Here is a 23,372-nt window from a genome sequence, read left to right on the forward strand (position 1 = left end):
AATGCAGCATGGCCCTCGAAATCCATTCTACCCAAATACAGCCCCAAAAAGCTAAATGGTGCTCCTTCCCTTCGGAGGCCCGTCTTGCGGCTGCATAGCGCCTTAAGTCCACATGTGGGGTATTTCCGTATTCAGGGGAAATTTCTCTACATGTTTTGTTTTGTCACTTCTCTTTTAACCCCTTTTGTTTTGTCACTTCTCTTTTAACCCCTTTTGCAAATGAGAAACGTCAAAACTAGATCAATGATGTTGTGTAAAAATTACATTTTTTACACTTAAACATTGGCCTAGCCGTGAACTTTTCATTTTCACAAGGGTTTAAAAGAGAAAAAAAAAACACAAAACGTGTAGAGCAGTTTGTCCCGAGTACGGAAATACCCCACATGTGCACACAAAGCGCCATGCTGCCGCAAGACGGGCCTCCGAAGGGAAGATGCGCCATTTGGCTTTTGGAGGCTGGATTTGGCTGGAATAGATTTCAAGGGCAATGTCACATTTACAAAGACCCTATGCTGCCAGGACAGTGGTAAACCCCCACAAGTGACCCCATTCTGGAAACTACACCCCTCAAGGAATCTAATAAGGGGTGCAGTGAGCATATGGACCCCACTGGTGACGGGCACAAATGTGGAACAATGTGACGTGAAAGTGAAAAATTTCATTTTTTCATTTTCACAGCACAAATGTGCCAGTCATTGAGGGGTCCATATCCTCATTGCACCCCTTATTAGATTCCTTGAGGGGTGTAGTTTCCAGAATGGGGTCACTTGTGGGGGGTTTTCAATGTCTGGGCAACACAGGGCCTTTGTAAATGCGACATGGCATTCACCATCCATTCTAGCCAAATGGCGCTCCTTCCCTTTGGAGGCTTACCCTGCACCCGCATGGCGCTTTATGTCCACATGTGGGGTATTTTCGTACTCAGGGGAAATTGTTCTACACATTTTGTGTTTTTGTTTATCTTTTAACCCCTTGTGAAAAAGAAAAAATAAAGACTAGATCAATGATTTAGTGTAAAAATTTAATTTTTTTTTTACACTAAATGTTGGTCTAGCCTTGATTTTTTTTCATTTCCACAAGGGGTTAAAAGAGAAAATAAACACAAAACGTGTAGGGTAATTTCCCCTGAGTACGAAAATACCCCAAATGTGGACATAATGTGCCATATGGGCACAGGGCAAGCCACCAAAGGGACAGAGAGCCATTTAGAGGCTGGAATGGAGGACGAAGGCCATGTCGGGTTCGCAGAGTGCCCGTGCTGCCAAAACATTGGAAACCCCCCACAAGTGACCCCATTATGGAAACTACACCCCTCAAGGAATGTAACAAGGGGTATAGTGAGCATATGGACCCCACTGGTGACAGGCACAAATGTGGAACAATGTGCTGTGAAAATAAAAAATTAAATTTTTTACACTAAAATGTTGGTGTAACTTTGAGTTTTTCATATTCACAAGGGGTTAAAAGAAAAAATGAACCCCTAATCACATAGCACAATTTCCCCCGATTACAGGAGTACCCCACATGTGGACACAGAGTGCAAAGCCGGCGCACGGAAAGCGCTCTCAGAGCTCCCGTGCTGCCAAAACAGAGGAAACCCCCCACAAGTGAACCCAACGAACTCAGGAATCTGTGGTTCGTACGGGGTGGGGTCACTTGAGGGGGCTTCCTGGGGCTTATCATCACTAAATGATGATGACGATGAGGAAGAAGAGGAAGGAAGAGGGAACGAGGGATCTTCCTCTTCTCCCTCACTGGTTGTCTCAGTATCGGAGGCAATCCAGGCGAATGCCTCTTCAGCCGAGAACAACCTGTGGGCCATTTTTTTGTTTTTTTTTTCTCTTTAGGGTGCCTTCACACACACCGGATACGCACACTGCGGATCCAGCGTCAGTGCATCCCTATGATTGACATCCCGCTGCATGTAAGTTAAAGCCCGCTAGCCGGAGCATACTACCTCCTCCCTGCTCCGGCTTGCTTCGGGGCTCCCGGCGCATCCCGCGCAGCCAGTGAGCTGCCCCGCCGCAGCTACTGATTGGCTGAGTGCGACGTCCAGCTGAGAACCACCGAAGCAAACCAGAGCGGGGAGGAGGTGATGTATGCTGCAGCCGGCAGGGGGTAACTTACATACACGCTGCGGGATGTCATCTGCCAATCACAGCGATCGTCGTCACGGGGGGCAGGGAAACTGACCCCTACGTGACACATGAAGATGGCTGCTGATAGAATCAGCAGCCATCTTTACCGGAGCGCTGCGTGATTTCGCGTGGCGCCCGTTTAAAGGGCCGGCGTACCGATACGTCATGGGTCCTTAAAGGGGTTGTCCGGCGATAAAAAATTATTCACAGAATAACACACATTACAAAGTTATACAACTTTGTAATGTATGTTATGTCTGTGAATGGCCCCCTTCCCCGTGTCCCACCACCCCCACCCGTGTACCCGGAAGTGTGGTGCGCTATACATTACCTGTCACGTACCGACCACGGTCTCCGATCCTCAGCAGTGACGTCTTCTTCGGGAGGCCAGCGGATCTTCCCGAGTGCCGGCCAGCGGATCTTCCCGAGTGACTGTGCTCAGCCAATCGCGGCTGAGCAGCTGATGACGTGGCCGCGTCATCAGCCGCTCAACCGCGATTGGCTGAGCACAGTTATGCTCAGCCAATCGCGGCTGAGCTTCGGATGACGCTGCAGAGGGTGGCCGGCACTCGGGAAGATCCGCCGGCCTCCCGAAGAAGACGTCACTGCTGACGATCGGAGACCGTGGACAACACGAGATGCGGTGAGTATAATGCACCACACTTCCGGGTCTAGCGTGGGTGGGGGGAAACACGGGGAAGGGGGCCATTCACAGACATAACATACATTACAAAGTTGTATAACTTTGTAATGTGTGTTATTCTGTGAATAATTTTTTATCGCCGGACAACCCCTTAAGTGACAGTGATCCATGACGTACCGGTACGTCATGGGTCCTTAAGAGGTTAAGTGGAATGTGTGTGGACTGGTGTCATTGCATAGAATTATGCACTCACATCTCATTTTTGCTGAGATATATGTTAGGATATTATCAAAAAGATATGCTGACCTATACTACAGCATACTCATATTTAAAAGAACAAACACAGTATACTAGTGACTATGTACAGTTTATTTCCTAAACATATAATTATTATTATTTTTTTGTATGAAACAAAAGCATGAGCACAAAATGTATACACTTGGGGAACTGAAGTAACATTTGCGTTTGCTCAATTAAAGGGGTTGTCCAGAGCTAAGCCCTTATTGCACGGGGCAATATCGAGGAGCAAACGAGCGCTGTCAGCACTCGTTTGCCACTCGTTCCCCGCTGGCTGCCGCCGCTATTGCACGCGTCGGCAGCAAGTGAGTGAGAGTTGGGAGGCAGCGGGAGGGCTGCATGGGTGATCACTAGATCGTCCAGGCAGCCAATAAAAGATAGCAGCAGTCGGCTGCCGCCACTCCTATCCCACGGAGTGAAAGCCGCAGATCGTTGCTATCCTAATCATTTGTTTTTAAACATTTTCAAAGACAAACGACAGCTAGGATCAGCCGACATCGCTCATGTCGGCTGATCATGGTCTTCTATTACACCAGACGATTATCAGCCCTAACGGCCGATATCGGCGATAAACGTTTCGTGTAATAGGGCCTTTAGAAAAACATGTCCGTTTTCTTCCAGCGACAACACGAATTTTGTCTCCAGTTCAGGTGTGGTTTGCAGTTAAAGTGTACCTGTCGTTATAACTTTTAGGGTACAAACACACATGGCTGATCCGCAGCGGATTTCTCGATGCGGATCCCTGCCCTGTAATCTCTACGGGCAGAGTATGTCGGAGACTGCCCAGTTAACCCCCCTAGAAATCCGCTGCAGATCAGTCGTGTGTGTTTGTATCCTTAGAGTAGCTTGACACATACCATATTGCAGCAGATTTGATGGTGCGGATCTGCAGCAGATTTAAACTAAATAACTGAACACAGCATCAAATCTGCTGCAGATCCTGTATCTGTAAAAGCACCCTTAAAATCTAAATTAACAGTAGATGTGATATAAAGCATCTTTTTTTTAGTTATCGTGGAAAACACTGAGGGAGTGCAGTGTTTAGACTCTTTGGGGAAAAAAAAGTCAGAACACAGGAACTCCCATATTTCCCAAGTCATTTGAGCCCTCACAGAATAGGCAGTCATATGATTGATGGACACATTAAGCCGTGACACTCTGTACAGGTCAGACTTCATGTGTTTAGTCTCATTTTTAACAACCAGCACAAGACTAAAAAGCAGAGATTTGTCCTGGATTTCAGGTAAGTATAGCTTGTTTCACAGCATGCTAACAAAAAAATTAAATATTGAATGTAAATTGCAAACTTGCTTTACATCACATATACTGTCAATTTAGATTTTGAAAGTTATAACAGCGACACATTAAGCTCCATTTATTTCAAATGTCTGAGCTGCAAAAACTACACCTAAACTGGAGGCTGGAGACGTGTTGTCTCTGGAAAAAAGTAGCCATGTTTTTGTAACGCTGATAACCCCTTTAGGGTATATTCACACGGGCGGGCTCGCAGCGAGATTCTCGCAGCGAGATTCTCGCTGCGAGCCCGGCAGGTCCTGTCAGTTCCCATACACTACATACTTGCTGCGGTCTAAACGACCGCAGCGAGTATGTAATTATACCGCGCTTAACCCCTTCTACTCCCGCCGGCTCCCCCGCTGTAAGCAGCATACATTACCTGTCCTTGCTGCACGGGTCCGGCGTCCTGCTCTCCCGCCCGGCCAATCAGTGGCTGCGGCTGGGCAACACACTAATTGGCCGGACGGGAGAGCAGGACGCCGGACCCGTGCAGCAAGGACAGGTAATGTATGCTGCTTACAGCGGGGGAGCCGGCGGGAGCAGAAGGGGTTAAGGGCGGTATAATTACATACTCGCTGCGGTCGTTTAGACCGCAGCAAGTATGTAGTTTATGGGAACTGCCAGGACCTGCCGGGCTCGCAGCGAGAATCTCGCTGCGAGCCCGCCCGTGTGAATATACCCTTAAAGTGAATGGGTAAGCCACGCACCTTTTAGTCAATATCCTCTTATATGAGATTTATCAAACATGGTGTAAAGTGAAACTGGCTCAGTTGCCCCTAGCAACCAATCAGATTCCACCTTTCACTCCTCACAGACTCTTTGGAAAATGAAAGGTGGAATCTGGTTGGTTGCTAGGGGCAACTGAGCCAGTTTCACTTTACACCATGTTTGATAAATCTCCCCCTTTATTTTTAATTTTGTATTTAAATGCTGCTGGGTAAAATAAAAAATTAATAAAAGCTATACTCACCTACCCCAATCCCTGCCGATGCCAATTTGATGACACCCAGTCCCTACTGCTCTCCATTCCTTGCTGGTTCCTGTGAGGTTTTCTTCCTGAACAAAAAGCCAATCAGCCAATTGCTGCCGCATGAGTGACCCCCCATGTAGGCATATTCTGCAGGGACCACATGTCACAGGAATGCACAAGAAGCAGAGAGCAGCGTGGGGCAAACAGCAGAAACTGGGCACTTAAAGTGACACTGTCACCCCCTTTGTGCATTCTGACACAGGTGTAAAGGGTAAATTTAGCGTTTTTCATACCTTATTTCATATCATACGTCATGGTGTTTGTTCAAGTAAAAAGTGTCCTTTTATCAACTGCAGATTGTATTAAGTGGGCGTGACCTCGCGGAATTAGCACCACTTAGCCCCACCCACAACAGTACCGTTGGCCACGCCCCCTTGACGCCCATTGGTTGGCTGACGTAAAGGGGTTGGGGTCTACACCTTTCGGACAGCCTGTTCCAATGGCTAGCGAGGGGGGCGGGGCCAACTGTGGCATTGTGGGCGGTGCTAAGTGGCGCTAATGCCACGAGGCCCCGCCCACTTAACACAATCTGCAGTTGATAAAAGATGACTTTTTACTTGAACAAACACCATGACGTATGATATAAAATAAGTTATGAAAAGCGCTAAATTTACCCTTTACACCTGTGTAGAGAAGTGAGAATGCAAATAGGAGGTGACAGTGTCACTTTAAAGGACTTTTTTTTTTTTTTTTTACTGGACATGAAAGCATTAAACAAAATAAAAAAAACAAACAAAAAAAAAAAACAACACTTTGCTTGGAAAACCCTTCTAGAGAGATAAGAGTAGAAAAACGTACCAGAGAAAAAATTAAGCACGTCTTCAGCAGTGCATGACCACGGCAGCCCTCTAGCACGCACAATGAACATCTTACTTGGTTCTTTGCTTACAGGCCCTGGCACATACTCCGGTAAATCAAGGTAATCCTCACTTACATGTGAACTGTACGGACTCTGGGAAAACAAAAAGCAGATTAGAAAGTTTAAGGGTACAAACCCACACACCGTTTACACATCAGATACGCAACAAATACGCAGCAGATTTGATGGTTTAGATTTGATGCTGTGTTCAGTTATTTAGATCTAATCTGCTGCGTATTTGCTGCGTATCGCAGCAGTAAATACGCTGCATAAACGGTGTGTGGGTTTATACCCTAAAGCAGATTAACAGGTACAGAAACACAATTCAGCCAAAACCTCCTTAAGGGTACAAACACACATGGCATATACGCTGCGTATTTACTGCTGCGATACGCAGCAAATACGCAGCAGATAAGATCTAAATAACTGAACACAGCATCAAATCTGCACCATCAAATCTGCTGCGTATACGCTGTGTGTGTTTGTACCCTTAGGGTGCCTTCACACCTACCGGATCCACAGCTGATCTCACTTCTGCGGATTCGAAGCGAGAACCGCTGCGGATCCGGTATCAATTCACCCCTATGATAGCACATATTCGCAGCGGGATTGACATCCCGCTGTAAATATGTGCTTTAACTCCCTGGTGCCCGCAGCCCCGCCGTCGCATCCACCCCATTCCGGCCACATCCCCCCCCATCAGCCCACCGCCGAGAGCATAAAATCCCGATGTCAATCCCGCTGCGAATATGTGCTATCATAGGGGTGAATTGATACCGGATCCGCAGCAGTTCTTGCTTCGAATACGCAGAAGTGAGATCCGCTGTGGATCCGGTAGGTGTGAAGGCACCCTAAGGGTGCGTTCACACGTAACGGATCCGCAGCGGATTTCATGCTGCGAGTTTGCAGCGAAATCCGCTGTGGATCCAGTACTGTAAAGCTGAATGGGTCCAATACACGCAGCGGACCCGCTGCCTGTATGGGACCCGGTCCCTTTAACCCCCGCGCCGCCGGCCGCAGCCCCAAGCATACATTACCTGCACGGCAGCACTGATTGGCTGATTAGGAGAGAGGGAAGCCGGGAGCCTCACACACAGCTGCGGCGCCAGCCGGTAATCTATGCTCAGGGCCGGGGCTGCGGGTGGCCAGCGGTTAAAGGGGCCGGGTCCCATACATGCAGCAGATCCGCTGTGTGTATGGGACCCATTCAGCTATACAGTACAGGCCCCGCAGCGGATTACGCTGCAAACTCGCAGCGTGAAATCGCTGCTGATCCGGTACGTGTGAACCTACCCTAAATGAGCACTGTCATAAAAAATACATTTTATCAGTTGGGTTCAGAGTGTTCAGGCTGTGACCAATCAGAATAACGGTCCAGGAGAAGTCCGCATGCAGCGCATTCACTCCCGACACGTGGTCATCTCCCAGCTCTGTGTACTGATTGGTCCGGGCCTGAACACTCAGACCTTGACTGCTAAAGTTTTTTAATGTGTCTGTCTCGGGTATCAAAAGGTTGTTTTTTGTTTTTTTAAGACAGGTACTCTTAAAAAGGGAAAAAATGGACACCACCTAAAGGGGAAGAAAAATAAAAGACAAGAAAAGTAATCCATATTGATCAACATGAATAATGAACAGTACTTCTCTGTACAAATACAACTGAGAAAAAAAAGCTTCTAAAAACAAGTCAAGTTAAAGGGGTATTCCGCTGAAGTTATCCTTTTAATATGTTGCTGCCCAGAGACAAAACAAACAGCGAATTCTTACCTTTCCACGCTCCCCCAGTGTCCTCCTACAGCTGAACGATCCCACCTCCAAGACTGACTCATCTCAGCAGTGACAGCACACTCAGCCAATCACTTTCATCTCAGCAGAATACCTCTTTAAATCTCGCCCAAAAATTTTAGGACAAGAGTCTTACTTTTTCTTTGTCCATCCTGATTTGATCCTGCAGATAATGTAGCTAAATGCTGAAACACAGCAACAAATCTGTTGCAGATCCTGTACGATTGAAAAGGACCCTTAAATTTTTTACATTTTGCTTCCTTCTACTTCTAAGACGGATTTGCCCGCTCTGCCAATCACTGGTCGCAGTGGTGTCCTGTATCGGTCAGTGATTGGATGAGCTCTGCTCATGAGAATGTCCCTGCTCAGACAAGTCCGTCTTGGAAATAGGAAGAGTGATAAGAAGGGGACCAGATTACATCACATCTAAAGCTGCTGGGGACCACATTCTTTTTTTTATTATTTATTTTTTTTATCCCCAAAAGCACCCCAGCAAAATATATTTATAAAAAAAATGTATATTCTTAAACAACCCCTTTAAGGTGTACCCGTCATCGGGGCTGCTGCTGGATCAGTGGTGAATTCCACCTTCTGGGCGAAAGTTCGGGTATCCATGGCTACAAACGTGCATGAGACAGTAATTATGGTCTTATGTGTATTCGTAGCCATGGAGATCAAAACTTCCGCCCACAAATTGAAATTCACCGCTGATCCAGCAGCAGCCCTGATGACAGGTACACTTTATTGCTTTGAGGAGAAAATAGTTAGGCATGTTTGACTTTAACAAGATTGATCCTTTTGTTCTTGTGGAAATAAGGCACCTGGCAGTGGCTTTCTCATCTCTAAAACAGATAATATGTTCCATTTATAAAAGCCCTTAGAATGATAGGCTATGCATACTATGCTATACATATCCTTCTGATCACGGGGGGTTCAAATTTACTGATACCCTCACAGACTTTACAGCAGCTTATATGTATGCCAGTGATTTGAATCCACACAAGGACTTGATGTTTAGAATTCTAAAGTTACTAAAACTTATTTCACATGTATAAAGTAATGTAAAGGGTCAATTTTCTGAGAGGTCACATTTAAAGGGGTACTCCACTTATTAAAATTTAACCCTGTTCAATCCCCACTCATAATCTAAGCTTGTTTGTAATAGGCTTCTATTACATGAATTGGGCAGTTTGTCGGCAGCACATGGTGACTTACACCCTGAAGCTGCTGAAAATCCTTGCGTCTTCGTCCACGTGGTCTCGGGTCCTCTGTTCCCCCCTCCTTTCTGAGACCAAAGTCACATGAACTTGGTTTATTCTGTTGCCAGGCAAGCTGTAAGACCTCATCTGTAACCCCGCCCACCAATGAAATCACACCAATCAGTGAGCACCTGGCCAAGGGGCAGGGAAACAACAGAACAGTGACAGACTCCTGAGCAGTATAGGGAAAAAGGAAAGGAGGATCTTGTGTGGCGTCCAGTCAGTGTGTTGTGAGGTAAAATGAAGCAATGTCCTGTGTTTGTGAGGTAGAAACAGTGACAGAAAATATATCTGAATAAATCCTGTTAAATTTCACTACAATAGAGCCTGCTTAACTGCTTTATTAGGCGTGCTATAGAGAGGATACACTTTAGGGACCTGACCCAAGCCCCCGCTATTAGAAATGTCCCCTTGCCCCACACTTAGGGTGGTATTACACGTGCCGAGCAGGGACCGATAATACCTGTAAACGAGCGCTGATCTGCTAGATCGTTGCTCGTTTACTGGGCCTATAACACGGCCCGATAATCGTTTGACAAGAGCTGCAAGGACATTGTTACCAATGTCCTTGCAGCCCTTGCTAAACTGGCATACATTACCCATCCACGTTCCAGGGCTGCTCCTGCTGTCCGCTTCTCCCGGGGTCCCGTGCGCGCTCTAGCTTCACAGCGGCCTGTCAGCTGGTAGGCCGCTCAGCCAATCACAGGCCGGGACCGCCGCGGCCTGTGATTGGCTGAGCGGCCTATAACAAATTTTTCTGAATTTGATGCAACCAAAAATGCGAAATTTTGCACTTTGGAATTTTTTTGCGCTTACGCTGTTTACCATGAGGGATCATGAATTAAATAAATTAATATTTCAGGCAACTACGCACGCGGCAATACCAAACATGTTTATTTATTTTTATTTATAAAATGGGAAAAGGGGGGTGATTTGGACTTAATTAGAGGAGGGGGTTATTTATTAATAAAAACACTTTATTCTTTTTTCTCATCCAGTAATTAGAAGCCCCCTGTGGGACTTCTATATACACAGCACTGATCTCCCATTGAGATCAATGCTGTGTATATAATAGAGCACCGATTCATGAAGTCAATGAGTACGATTGACTTCTATATATAGTGCGCCCCTGCTGGACACTCCATTATAATTACAATGGATGTGTATGTAAATGTAATACAGTATACAGTGTTTTTGATTGATTACATTTATGGAATACTTTGGGGAGCAAGTGTCCTTGCTCCCCAAAGTATTCCATAAATGTAATCAATCAGTACATAACAGTAACCCGCCGAACTAGACTCAACTACTACTCTCATGGTGATGGGAGAGTAGTAGCTGGGTTATATTAGTGTTGCACGATGCACCGAAATATCGATACTACTATCAATATTCCGGGCCGAAAAACAGTTCGATACCAGGATTTCCTGGTATCGAAACTTTATGTTAAACTGCGCTATTATGCAGTTTAACATAAAGTATAGCGCAGAGAACACGGCCGGCAGCTATATGAGCGCCGGCCGTGTTCTCTGTGTGCCGCCCCCTGCTCCCACCTGTCACCTCCTCAGCGCGCACCCTCTTACCCCGTCGGCGCCAAATTCAAATAGCCGGCACATAGCTATTGCTAGTGCCGGCTATGTAACTATATAGATGCCGCTGTCACACTGACAGCGGCATTACCCCCCTCCTGAGCCCGCTCCATATACAGCGGGGGTCGGCTACTGTGTGTAGCAGACCCCCGCTGCTAATGACTGCGGGCAGAGCAGGGTCACGGGCTGGAGAGGGAGAGCGGTGTCCGGGAGAGGAGAAGGCTGGAGGAGGGGGCGGCAGGAGATGCAGCCACTACATCTGCACTGGACTATGAGGTGGTGGGGGCGGCAGGAGTGTGAGGAGGCGGGAGGCCGGGGCCGGCAGGAGACTCCGGAGTAGACACAACGTGGGGGGTTTACAGTCGGCCTGACTCTGACTGGGAGGGGCAGGGGGGCTGTAACCTGCAGATCACAGACAAATCCAGGTCACCGGTAAGCATGACCTGACACCAGGAATAGTAAAACTACAGCCCCCCATCATCCCCCCTGCTGGCTGGTGTGTGTTATATGGCTACAACCCCCATCATCCCCCCTGCTGGCTGGTGTGTGTTATATGGCTACAACCCCCATCATCCCCCCTGCTGGCTGGTGTGTGTTATATGGCTACAACCCCCATCATCCCCCCTGCTGGCTGGTGTGTGTTATATGGCTACAACCCCCATCATCCCCCCTGCTGGCTGGTGTGTGTTATATGGCTACAACCCCCATCATCCCCCCTGCTGGCTGGTGTGTGTTATATGGCTACAACCCCCATCATCCCCCCTGCTGGCTGGTGTGTGTTATATGGCTACAACCCCCATCATCCCCCCTGCTGGCTGGTGTGTGTTATATGGCTACAACCCCCATCATCCCCCCTGCTGGCTGGTGTGTGTTATATGGCTACAACCCCCATCATCCCCCCTGCTGGCTGGTGTCTGTTATATGGCTACAACCCCCATCATCCCCCCTGCTGGCTGGTGTCTGTTATATGGCTACAACCCCCATCATCCCCCCTGCTGGCTGGTGTCTGTTATATGGCTACAACCCCCATCATCCCCCCTGCTGGCTGGTGTCTGTTATATGGCTACAACCCCCATCATCCCCCCTGCTGGCTGGTGTCTGTTATATGGCTACAACCCCCATCATCCCCCCTGCTGGCTGGTGTCTGTTATATGGCTACAACCCCCATCATCCCCCCTGCTGGCTGGTGTCTGTTATATGGCTACAACCCCCATCATCCCCCCTGCTGGCTGGTGTCTGTTATATGGCTACAACCCCCATCATCCCCCCTGCTGGCTGGTGTCTGTTATATGGCTACAACCCCCATCATCCCCCCTGCTGGCTGGTGTCTGTTATATGGCTACAACCCCCATCATCCCCCCTGCTGGCTGGTGTCTGTTATATGGCTACAACCCCCATCATCCCCCCTGCTGGCTGGTGTCTGTTATATGGCTACAACCCCCATCACCCTCTGATTGTTAAAGTGTTACATGACTACAACCCCCATCCTCCTCGATAGCAGTTGTGTGTTACATGACTACAACCCCCATCCTCCCACCTGATAGCAGTTGTGTGTTACATGACTACAATCCCCATCCCTGGCAGCTGAAGTGTTATTGTCCATACTACCCGTCACTTTCCTGATCACGCACGATAAACCGAGCAAGTGCAGAAACCACCCAATTCAGTACCCCATAAAAAGAAGGTACTAAATAAAACTACAGATCACAGCTCAAAAAATGCCCCTCACCCCCCAGCCAGACAGGCAGAGAGATAAAAAAAAGTGAGTCAGAGTTGGGCAAGTTTTTATTTATTTTAAATAATGGGGACTTTATTTTTAAAGTAATAAAATTAGGGAACATAAATTGGTTCGTACTGACCTGAACCTGGGGGAGGGGAGGGGGGGGGGGGGGGGTCATTTCTATTCTTATGTTTTTTTTTTTTTTTTTTTTCTTAAATATAATTTTTTAAGTATCGAATTGGTATCGAGCATTGAAAAAAAAAAAAAGTTGGTATCGGTATCGAACTCAAAATTCTGGTATCGAGACATCACTAGGTTATATCGCCGCCGCCGCTGATGCTGCTGCTAATGGGCGCAGGGGGAGCCGGTCATCACTGTGCAGCTATCATCCCCTCCACTCCCCCCCCCCCCCCCCCCATGTGATGGCTGACTCCCCGCCCGGCCACCGCTCTCCGATCACACATGCCGGCTTCTGGTGCTTCCTGGTGTCCCCGGCTGGCATGTGTGATCGGAGAGCGGCGCCGGGCGGGGAGTCAGCCATCACATGGTGTAAAGTTTGGCCGGAGGAGGAGGGGGGAGCGGAGGGGGATGATAGCTGCACAGTGATGAGCGGCTCCCCCTGCACCCATCAGATGCAGCAGCAGCAGCGGTGGCGGCGATATAACCCAGCTACTACTCTCCCATCACCATGAGAGTAGTAGTTGAGTCTAGTCCAGAGCGGCGGGTGTTCGGCAGCGGCAGGCGTTCGGCAGCGGCGGCAGTTTACTGTTATGTACTGATTGATTACATTTATGGAATACTTTGGGGAGCAAGGACACTTGCTCCCCAAAGTATTCCATAAATGTATTCAATCAAAAACACTGTATACTGTATTACATGTACATGGTACTCATTGACTTCTATAAATAGTGCGCCCCTGCTGGACACTCCATTGTAATTACACACCCGATTCGTGACGTTATCTCTTTTTAGAGAATCTGAAGTCTCCCTGATCTACTAAATTACGGGAAATAGCCCTATATGTGCATTTCCCATAATAAATGTACATTAAAAATTTGTCTAACTTTCCGTAAGTAATAACATATTAAAAAATAGTTTGGGCCGGAGTTGTCCTTTAAGCTATTGCAAAGCTACAAATCCCATCATGCCTGGACAGACAAAGCTTTAAAGTGACTGTACCACCAGGCCCAGGATGAAGCACCGGAGGCGGGCCGACCCACCCTTAGTGGGAGGAAACCCCAGCCCCTCCATGACGTGACTCCATTAGAATCAATGGAACCCTATCATAGAGGGGCGGGGGTTTTCTCCCACTTAGGATGGGTCGTCCCACCTCCAGTGCTTCAGCCTGGGCCTAGTGGTACAGTCACTTTAAAGGGGTATTCCACTCAAATTAAATTCTCAATTTACTGCTACGCTTGGGGAAACATTAACAGCGTATTTTTACCTTTATGAAAGTTTAATTTGAGTGGAATACCCTCTTAACTGTCTAGGCATGATGGGAACTGTAGTTTTGGTACAGCTGGGGTGCTGCAGTTTGACTCCCCTGGCACAGACAGTCAAAGAGGAAGTCACTACTGCTCAACTCTCAAAGGGGTGTCAATCCAAGTGACCTCTCTGTTGAGGACTTTGCGGAGGTGACCACCCTCCATCAGGATATCGGACACCATAACTAATCTCGCCGATAACTAGTAACAACAGGATGGCCTAGGGGAGAAGGGCAAATGCCCAGGACTGGCGAATACAGTCAAAAAGAGACTAAATGGACCCTCATTTTGTGTGATCTCTGGGGTCTCATTAGTGAGACCCCCAGTCATTATACTATTAGCCCCTGCCTGTGTATAGGTAATACAGTTTATTGGTGTGATAATGGTCAGTACGTGACTTAACCACCCAATGCTTCACTACTGCCACTTTAAAGTGTCACTGTCATTTAATTTATTATTTTTTTTACAGAAATCAATAGTACAGACGATTTTAAGAAACGTTGTAATTGGGTTTATTAGGCAAATATGCCATTATCTGCATTCAAAAAGACTTTCCCTAGGTCCCCCCCCCCCTCTCGTTCAACCCCCCTTTTTGAGGAAATCTTAACTCTTTTACATTAGTCGAGCCCTGTGTAACCTATGGAGAGGGGAGGGGGGAGATTAGTCGCCAGCAGAGAGCAGTGAACAAAGTATTACACAGCAGGTACTGTGTGAAAGCTGCTATTCAGAGGTCAGTGCTGACTTCAGAGTAGATAGCCCTGTGATGTAGCTGTAAATTAACTCTTTGTTGTCCTGTTTTGGTGTCTCATCTCCCTCCACCCCTCTCCATATAAAACCATGAAGACAGGGGGGGGGGGGGGGAGAGCCATAAACTGCCTTTTCATGATAAAAATGCATTTTTCAGCTAATAAACCCAATTACAAAGTTTCATAAAATCGCCTCTACTATTCATTTCTGCAAAAATAAAAATTTAACCGACAGTGAGACTTTCAGATTCCTCGCTAGTGTGTCTTCACCTTGATGTGCCACACCAACATGTAACCAAATCACCAAAACAGTGGCCAGCGATTGGTCATATACTGATTTTTTTTTTTTTTTTTTTAATTTAGGCTGGGTTCTGACAAAAAACACTGGACAAAACCGGTCTGTTTTTTTATTATTGTTTTGCTGCTCAAAAAAAAAAAATGCTGCCCAGGTGTGAACTGAGCCTGAGAAGAGCCTAGAAACGCAGGTGACCCCCCCCCCTCTGTGACGTCACTCCTGTGCCCACTGGTATGGACAGCCGTGGAGACACGTGAGGCTTCCGTTAGGTCCGTTAGACACCGGGCCGTACACCCTGCAGGGCACAGCACGGGCTCCTACCTGGTAGTTGGTGGTGCAGAGGGACCTGCGCAGCCTCTCCTGTCCCGGTGCCCACAGTCTCCCTGCCCGCCACACAGCGCTCTGCAGCTCGGGCTTCCCTCTCCACAGCAGCGCAGCTCCCCGGCCCTGGCCCCTCAGCAGAAGCTGAGCTATCGAGGCGCTGATGATCCTGCAGCTCCCGGCCATGCAGAGGAAGGGCAAACACCACACCCGGAAACCCAGGGGGAGCTCACCAAGGACCAGCCGACGACTCCACAGCTCCGAAACAGGAAGAAGAACTACAGCTCCCACCAACCACCGCTTCACCAGCGACCAATGGCTACACTCGGGAAGCCGCCTGAACTACATCTCCCAGCGGTCCTCGCTTTGCGTCAACAAATGACAAGAAAACGTACAAGGCAACCGCCACTTCCGGTGCTTCGGCTCGTCCAATGAGCGTAAGCTGCAGTGGCCGGACTACATCTCCCCTCATGCATCGGTGTGCGCATGTGCCGGCTATCACGTGGAGAAGCAGATTCTGGTGACATTGTGTAAGTCACCTGACCTTGTGGCCGGCTCTCCGGCTAGGAGGTGATGCTTGTGGGATCAGAGGTCGTGCACTGCGGATGTTATACTAAATGACCATAACCCATACATAATAACGATAAGGACAATGATGTTACAAGGGACTGAACTATGGTAAAATCTTTTAATTCCATTAATAGCAGCCAGTTTTGAGCCTTAAAGTGGATCTTTAAAGAAGTTTGGCGAAAAATATTGTATTGTCCTCCAAAAATCCCCAATATACACTTATTACGGGAAATGCTTATAAAGTGCTTTTTTTCCCTGCACTTACTACTGCATAAAGGCTTCACTTCCTGGATAACATGGTGATGTCACTTCCTGGATAACATGGTGATGTCACTTCCTGGATAACATGGTGATGTCACTTCCTGGATAACATGGTGATGTCACTTCCTGGATAACATGGTGATGTCACTTCCTGGATAACATGGTGATGTCACTTCCTGGATAACATGGTGATGTCACTTCCTGGATAACATGGTGATGTCACGACTAGAGATGAGCGAACTGTTCGGACTTCTGGTCCGAAGGCAGTTCACTCTCTCGTCATGCCTGTGATCCCGGCCGCATACTTGCGCTCCAGGGAATATGCGGCCAGGATATTCCAGGGAATCGATGTTGAAATCCCTGTTGAATCTCGTCATCACAGGCATGACGAGAGCGAACTGCTTTCGGACCAGAAGTCCAAACATTTCGCTCATCTCTCGTCACGACCTGACTCCCAGAGCTGTGCAGACTGTGGCTGCTGGAGAGGATGATGGCAGAGGGACACAGGGCACTGGAGGGACACTGAGCATCCCTCTGCCATTATCCTCTCTAGCAGCCACAGCCCACACAGCTCTGGGAGTCGGGTCGTGACATCACCATGTTATCCAGGAAGTGACATCACCATGTTATCCAGGAAGTGACATCACCATGTTATCCAGGAAGTGAAGCCTTGATGCAGTGGTAAGTGCAGGGAAAAAGCACTTTATAAGCCTATCCCCAGGACTGTGCCATAACCATAGCAGAACTAATACTACCATAATAAAAAAGCATTTTTGCAGGCCCTTTAACATGACCAAACCAAGACTAAGGATGGTCCGAACGTGCCGAGGTTGGGGTTCGTATGAACCCGAACACTCGGCATCAGATTCCTGCTGTCTGGCCGCTCCGTGCAGCGGGTGGATACAGCGGGAATCTCCACGGAGCGGGCAGAGAGCGGGAATTATTGCCGAGAGTTTGAGTTTGTACGAACCTGAACCTTGGCAGGTTCGGACCATCCCTACCAAAGACCTATCTAAGGACACCAGGGACACCAGGGACTTCACAACGAGTGGAGTATAAAACATAAAATGGCTGATTTATTGGATAAAAGCAGTAAAAATGTACATAAAATAAGCAATTACGCATTTCAGGAGTTGCATCTCCCTTCATCACATGCAATCTGATGAAGGGAGATGCAACTCCCAAAACGCGTAATTGCTTATTTTATGTACATTTTTACTGATTTTATTCAATAAATCAGCCGTTTTATGTTTTATACTCCACTCGTTTTGAAGGAATTTTTGGCAGCGCCAGGTTATCTACCCAGGTCCTTTTTTTTTCTTCTTCTCTCCACTGCATAAAACTACGGGTTTCAACACTGGGAGAGTCCCGTTTTCTGGATCCTTTGGCCAGCAGCCATCATCCGATGCAATGAGCTACCCCAAAGTGGGGTGATACGCATAAAGCCCAAGGGGCTAAAAGGTGAGAGTCCACCTATACTTTTATTTCACCCATTTTCACGTAACAGGATTACACGAGGCGCCATCCTCCCGGCTCCTTTTTTCCTCTTGTCTTATTTCAGAACTACACAGGACTTGGAGAGAGCTGAAAAGATTAACCTTGGTAACACAACATTTCATCATGGATTAAAATCCTGCAGAACACGCAAAGTCCCCCTGCTCACGCCAGCACATGTCTAGGCCCATTTGAAGTTCACCAATGACCATCTGGATTATACATGGGAGAAGGTCATGTGTTCAGATGAAACCAAACTAGAATTTTGGGTTTTAACTCCACTCGCCGTGTTTGGAGGAAGAAGAATACAGTCCCAACCATGTAGCATGGAGGTGGAAACATCATACCTTGGAGGGGCTTTTCTGCATAGGGGTCAGGACGACTGCGGTTTTGAAGGGAGGTTGGATGGGGCCATGCATCACAAGATTTTGGCCAGCAACCTCCTTCCCTCAGTAGGAGCATTGAAGATGGGTTGTGGCTGGGTCTTCAAGCATGGAAATGACCAGAAACACACAGTGCAATTCATTTGCAAAGGTCCTTTTACATGAGTTGATTTCTCAGCAAGGGTCCGCGGCAAACAAGTGCAGACCTTACACAGCACGAGAAATCGAGGGGGGGGGGGTCTGGATGAGCGATCCATGTATCGTTCATGCAGCCATGGAAACTGACAGTATGGATATACATATATCTGTGCTGTTGGTTTCCAGATCAGTGTATACTTACCTAGTGTACTGCTGCTGTGATCCGGCATCCTCTTCAACTTTCCCGTCCAGGGGCTGTGTCTTTAGGCCCCACCTTCTTCAACTGTCAATCATTCTGGAGGAGGTGGCGGCTTGAAGACAGCAGTCTGACGGGAGAGCTGAAGAAGAGGATGCAGCATACTAAGTAAGTATGCACTGCTGTACGATCTGCAAACTGGCAGCATGGATATATGGATTGTTAGTGGTCTCACATGCTTTGTTTACAGTGGTCGACTATGATAAATTTTTAAACATGTTCTTGTTCTAAACAGACGATTAGCCGAGGATTTCCCGGTCCTCAGCTGATTGCTGTCACTTTTACACAGGTCAATGACAGGTCCTGACCAATAATCAGCGGGTGTAAAAGGCCTTTCTCTGTAAGAAGCATTTCAAGGTCCTGGAGTGACCTAGCCAGTCTCCACACCTGAACCCAATCGAAAATCTTTGAAAGGAGATGTAACTCATTGTTGCCCAGTGACAGACCCAAAACCTGAAAGATCTGGAGAAGATGTATATGGAGGAGTGGGACACAATCCCTGCTGCAGTGTCTGCAAACCTGGTCAACAAACAAAGGTTTCTGGACCAAATATTCAGTTCTGCTTTCTTACGTATTAAATACTTATTTCATGCAATAAAATGCTAAATAATTATTTAAAAACCAAAAATGTGATTTTCTGGATTTTTTTTTATAGATTCTGTCGCTCACAGGTGAAGTATTACTACAAAAAATATTACACACCTCTCCATTCTTTGTGGGAACATTTGTAAAATCAGCAGCGTATCAAATACTTACTTTGGATTCCATGGGTCCGTACACCGTGTGTACAGGTGGGGGGAGGGGGCAGTTCTAGTGAAACTAGACTAATTGTTGTATTGGGGACCAATTATAATAGAAATAGAATATTAATGTAGGTAGGAGCAGGACATAGAGGATTGCATTGTCTGCTGGAGCAATACATGAAGATCGCAATAATAGTATAATAATATTGTCCCGACACTGCCATGTTGCAGGCATCTACAGCTGTGATCAATGTGGTTCTTCTAGCGTCAACAAAATTGTCACAATATGCATGATGTGCCACATATTTAGACGTAAGGGCCCTATTACACCGGACGATTATCGTGCGAAAAGTCGTTATATCGTTCGAATTTAAACGATAATCGTTCTGTGTAATTTCAGGCAACGATCGAAAAATCGTTCGTATGTCGTTGATCGTTGATTTAGATGTGAATGTAAAATTATTGTTAATCGTTCGCTGTAATTCCACATTCGTTCTCTCAAGTTCCGCATTTTTTCACTTATCGATCAGTGTAATTGCACATTGTCCATTGCTTTGCTGGGATCAGAAGGAATAAACGATCATAGTAACGATTGCAATAACGATCGTATCTAACGACTATCCTTCTGTGTAATATAGTAAACGATTTCAGGTTAACAATAATCTCGTTTGCGATCGTTTATCGTTAGTTGTTAATCGTTAAAAATCGCTCCGTGTAATAGGACCCTAAATCAAATGAAATATGTATATATTATTATATATTATATATTATATTTTATATTATATTATATTTTTAGAAATTTCCTGTAGCGCCAACATATTCCACAGAACTATTAAGAGATTGCTCCCTGTGATACTATATACCTGTGTAAAACACATAGGCATGGCTATTTGCATGTAAGTACCTACGAAAAACCTGTTTCTAGGGACTAGGTAACAAAATAAACAGTCAAACAATACAATTGCGGTGACGGAATGTTGCTGCAATCTTAAGTTTTCCAACATATTTTCAGTTCTATCTTGTTTTATTATCCTTGTTCTTTTTCAATAAAGTTGTTGAGAAAAAAAGGCGTTCTGCAGCGTGTGGTTCACACCCCCATCTCTCTGGCAGAAGGATTACAGCTGCTGTTTTGAGTGGACTGTCACCTCCTGCGCTCTGCTGCTGCTGTCCCCGCTGCTGTCGGCTTAGCAAGGAGATGAGCTTCTTGTTGTGAGTGTCACCATGTCATCCTCTGCATTGTCACCAGGTGCTGCCTGCTCTCAGACACTTAGTCTTCCTGTCTGCACAATCTATCATTTTCTCTCTATTGTTGCAGAGTGATCTGTCCATTGTCACCCAGAGTTAATTGTCTGCCACTCTGGTGGTTTATGTCCATTGTCTGTCTGGACTCGGGGTTGAATTCTACGCCTTTGCACTGGTAGACTGACGTTTTCTTCTGGCTATTATAGTATGGGGCTTTGTGTTCTCCTCTGTAGGTGTCATCCACATAATGGCCAGGAGGATCCTATTTAGTAAACTTTTCAGGACATCTGGGCCTAGTCTGCACAGTTCCACACACTCGCTATAGTGTTATCGTCTTCTACAAAAGGACTAGGTCATTAGAGGGCATGATATGATTTTTGCTGGCTTAAAAACAATGTTTTATAGGATAGAATTTTATGTGTTTTATTTGTATGTAAAATAATTTGAGAAACTCTATACTTTGAAATCAGCCGTATTAGCAAATGCTCTATAAGGACCCCAAAACTTTATTTGGGGGTATATGACTGACTGAGGGGGGACCTCTGACCAATGTAAAAGAACTGCGTTGTGCAGGGCAAGCTCTAGGTCAATGTGATGTACTACATCAGGGAACCCACATACACTGGTGTAGTGCCGACACACTTCTATTATTTAAAGTAGAGACAGGTACCCCATTGCAACTTTGTTGATGTAGTTCGGGGTTGGAAACCTTGGCTCTCCAGCTGTTGCAAAACGACAGCTCCCATCATGCCTGGACAGCCAAATCTAAAGCTTTGGCTGTCCAGGCATGATGGGAGCTGTCGTTTTGCAATAGCTGGAGAGCCAAGGTTCCCTACTCCTGTACTAAATCAACAAAGTTGCAGTGGGTTACCTGTCTCCCCTTGAAATATGAGTAGTCTGCAGGGCACTACACCAGTGTATGTAGGCTGCAATCTATTAGAAATACCAGGCGGTGCTCAAGCCACATACAGAACAGTCAATCAAGTAGCAAGTAGGGAAACAGCGGCACTCACCCTTGTATGCTTTTCATGGACTTTGTAGTAGTCTGCAGAAGCGCCATGTGGGCACAAAAAGGCTATCACCATCTGTCTGTTGATGTCCACACGTTTTATTTGATACAGTTTCATTAAAAAGGCCTTAAAAAGCTAGATTAGATTAGACTTAAAAATATATGTCAATGTAACAAATGAATAAAGGAAAGATGGTGACACTCACCTGCATTTCTTCATTCTGTCATTTATTTGCAAAAGCTTACATACAGTGTGCGGGCAGAAGAAGTGCTAAATCAGTGCCAACAGCTGTCATCTTGTTCCTGTCCAGCATCTGCTTTACAGGTCCGTACACTGTATGTGAACTTTCACAAATAAATGACTAAACGTGGGTGAGTGCCGCTGTCTTTGCACACCAGTCCACACTAGTAGAGCACTGTAGGCCTTTGTTTTAGCATCGAATATATGCTGAACTTTGTATTGCTGACCTTTCCATTTTCGCTGAAGTGTTTTTATATGTAATTTGTTTTTTTGTACCTTCAAAATGTTTTATCCTATTCATTAACTCTGGTCAGCAGTCTACCCTGACACTGAAGATAACTCAGTAGGTATTGTTTGGTCCCCTTTATACTATGTGACAGAGAAAATCTGAAGGATTAACAATGGCTTGTTCATTGATATTCGTTTCCGTAAAAATAAGTAAAAAAACAAAACTGAAATACTGCACTGTTAACAGGCCCCTGTTATGCTGCGTTTACATTGAGCGATAATTCGCCCAATCGAACAATTAGTGATTTAGAAGTAACGATGTGTTTTTTATAACGATCAGCGTTTAGAGGGAACGATATATCGTTTGGAAAATTCGTTATTGCGATCGTGTTAAGATCGCTTAAGCCCATCTCACACATTGGGTGAATGAGAGATACCAGTGGCACAGACCTTTTTTTTAAATCGCCGGACAGTTATCGCGCACAGCGCCAGTCTTTTCAGGAGCATCGGCACAGAGCACTGGTGCTCCTTGATTGATTCTAAAGAAGCTGCATCACAGAGGTGAGGGGGTTTCTTCACACTCGGGGTCAGCAGGCCTGTCCCCTGTGCACTGGACTGGTGCTCCCGAAAACACCAGTACCATGGGTGGGAACCACGCAGTGGTTCAAAAAAGTGCCACGCCACCGGCATCCCCGCACTGGCGCCGATCCATTAAGGTATAAAACCCAAAGCGATGTACCTGATGATAGCGAAAAATATTTCTGAGTCTCCGGAGTACCCCTTTCAGGTTGCCCTATGTCGACATAACTCCTAATAATTCCTACAGCAATGTTTTCAATTCAAGGAACAAGACTACAGCGGAAGTATTTTTTTGTTTTGTTTGATTGAGAACAGTTTGCCTAAACTGCAGAACGCTATATGTAGTGTATATGATGACAAAATCATGACCTATCTCTGGTAATACCTAGCTGGGGAGCTGTCTGAACATGTGACATGGATTTTAACACACACATATACTGTATATATATTTATATATACAAACTCTTGCTCAGTTCTCTTCACTTTTTGGGCACCCAGTCTTAAAGTACTCGCTATCTGAACGTTTTTGTGAGCTTGGATGGTGGGTTGTACCTGGTGAGTTTAACACTGGTGAGGCTTCACATACAGTATAGTACTGTATAAGACTGCTGGAGTGAATATACATTACAGTAGTAGTATAGTCAGTGCACCGCCATCTCCCAACCTGTACAGTACTGTATAAGACTGCTGGAGTGCATATACAGTACAGTAGTAGTACAGTCAGTGCACCACCATCTCCAATCCTGTACAGTACTGTATAAGACTGCTA

General features: G+C 46.4%; 2 protein-coding genes across 4 annotated transcripts in view; one reads left to right on the top strand and one right to left on the bottom strand.

Annotated features, from left to right (window-relative positions):
- Positions 1-15,904, bottom strand: part of GRSF1 (G-rich RNA sequence binding factor 1) — a 32,403-nt gene extending 16,499 nt beyond the window's left edge. The window contains exons 1-2 of one of the 2 annotated variants that reach the window (XM_069978255.1): positions 15,693-15,904; positions 6,203-6,356 (exon numbers count right to left, since the gene is read on the bottom strand). In XM_069978255.1, coding sequence (XP_069834356.1) covers positions 6,203-6,272 — 70 coding nt within the window. In that variant the 5' untranslated portion in view covers positions 6,273-6,356; positions 15,693-15,904. Of the gene's footprint in view, positions 1-6,202; positions 6,357-15,459 lie in introns of both variants that reach the window. The other variant, XM_069978254.1, reaches the window with a different exon arrangement.
- Positions 15,406-23,372, top strand: part of MOB1B (MOB kinase activator 1B) — a 36,297-nt gene continuing 28,330 nt past the window's right edge. Inside the window, exon 1 of one of the 2 annotated variants that reach the window (XM_069978256.1) lies at positions 15,406-16,137. In XM_069978256.1, coding sequence (XP_069834357.1) covers positions 16,112-16,137 — 26 coding nt within the window. In that variant the 5' untranslated portion in view covers positions 15,406-16,111. Of the gene's footprint in view, positions 16,138-20,420; positions 20,514-23,372 lie in introns of those variants that run through there. The other variant, XM_069978257.1, reaches the window with a different exon arrangement.

This window comes from Dendropsophus ebraccatus, chromosome 7, assembly GCF_027789765.1.
Source record: "Dendropsophus ebraccatus isolate aDenEbr1 chromosome 7, aDenEbr1.pat, whole genome shotgun sequence".
In the NCBI taxonomy this organism is placed as follows: Eukaryota; Metazoa; Chordata; class Amphibia; order Anura; family Hylidae; genus Dendropsophus; species Dendropsophus ebraccatus.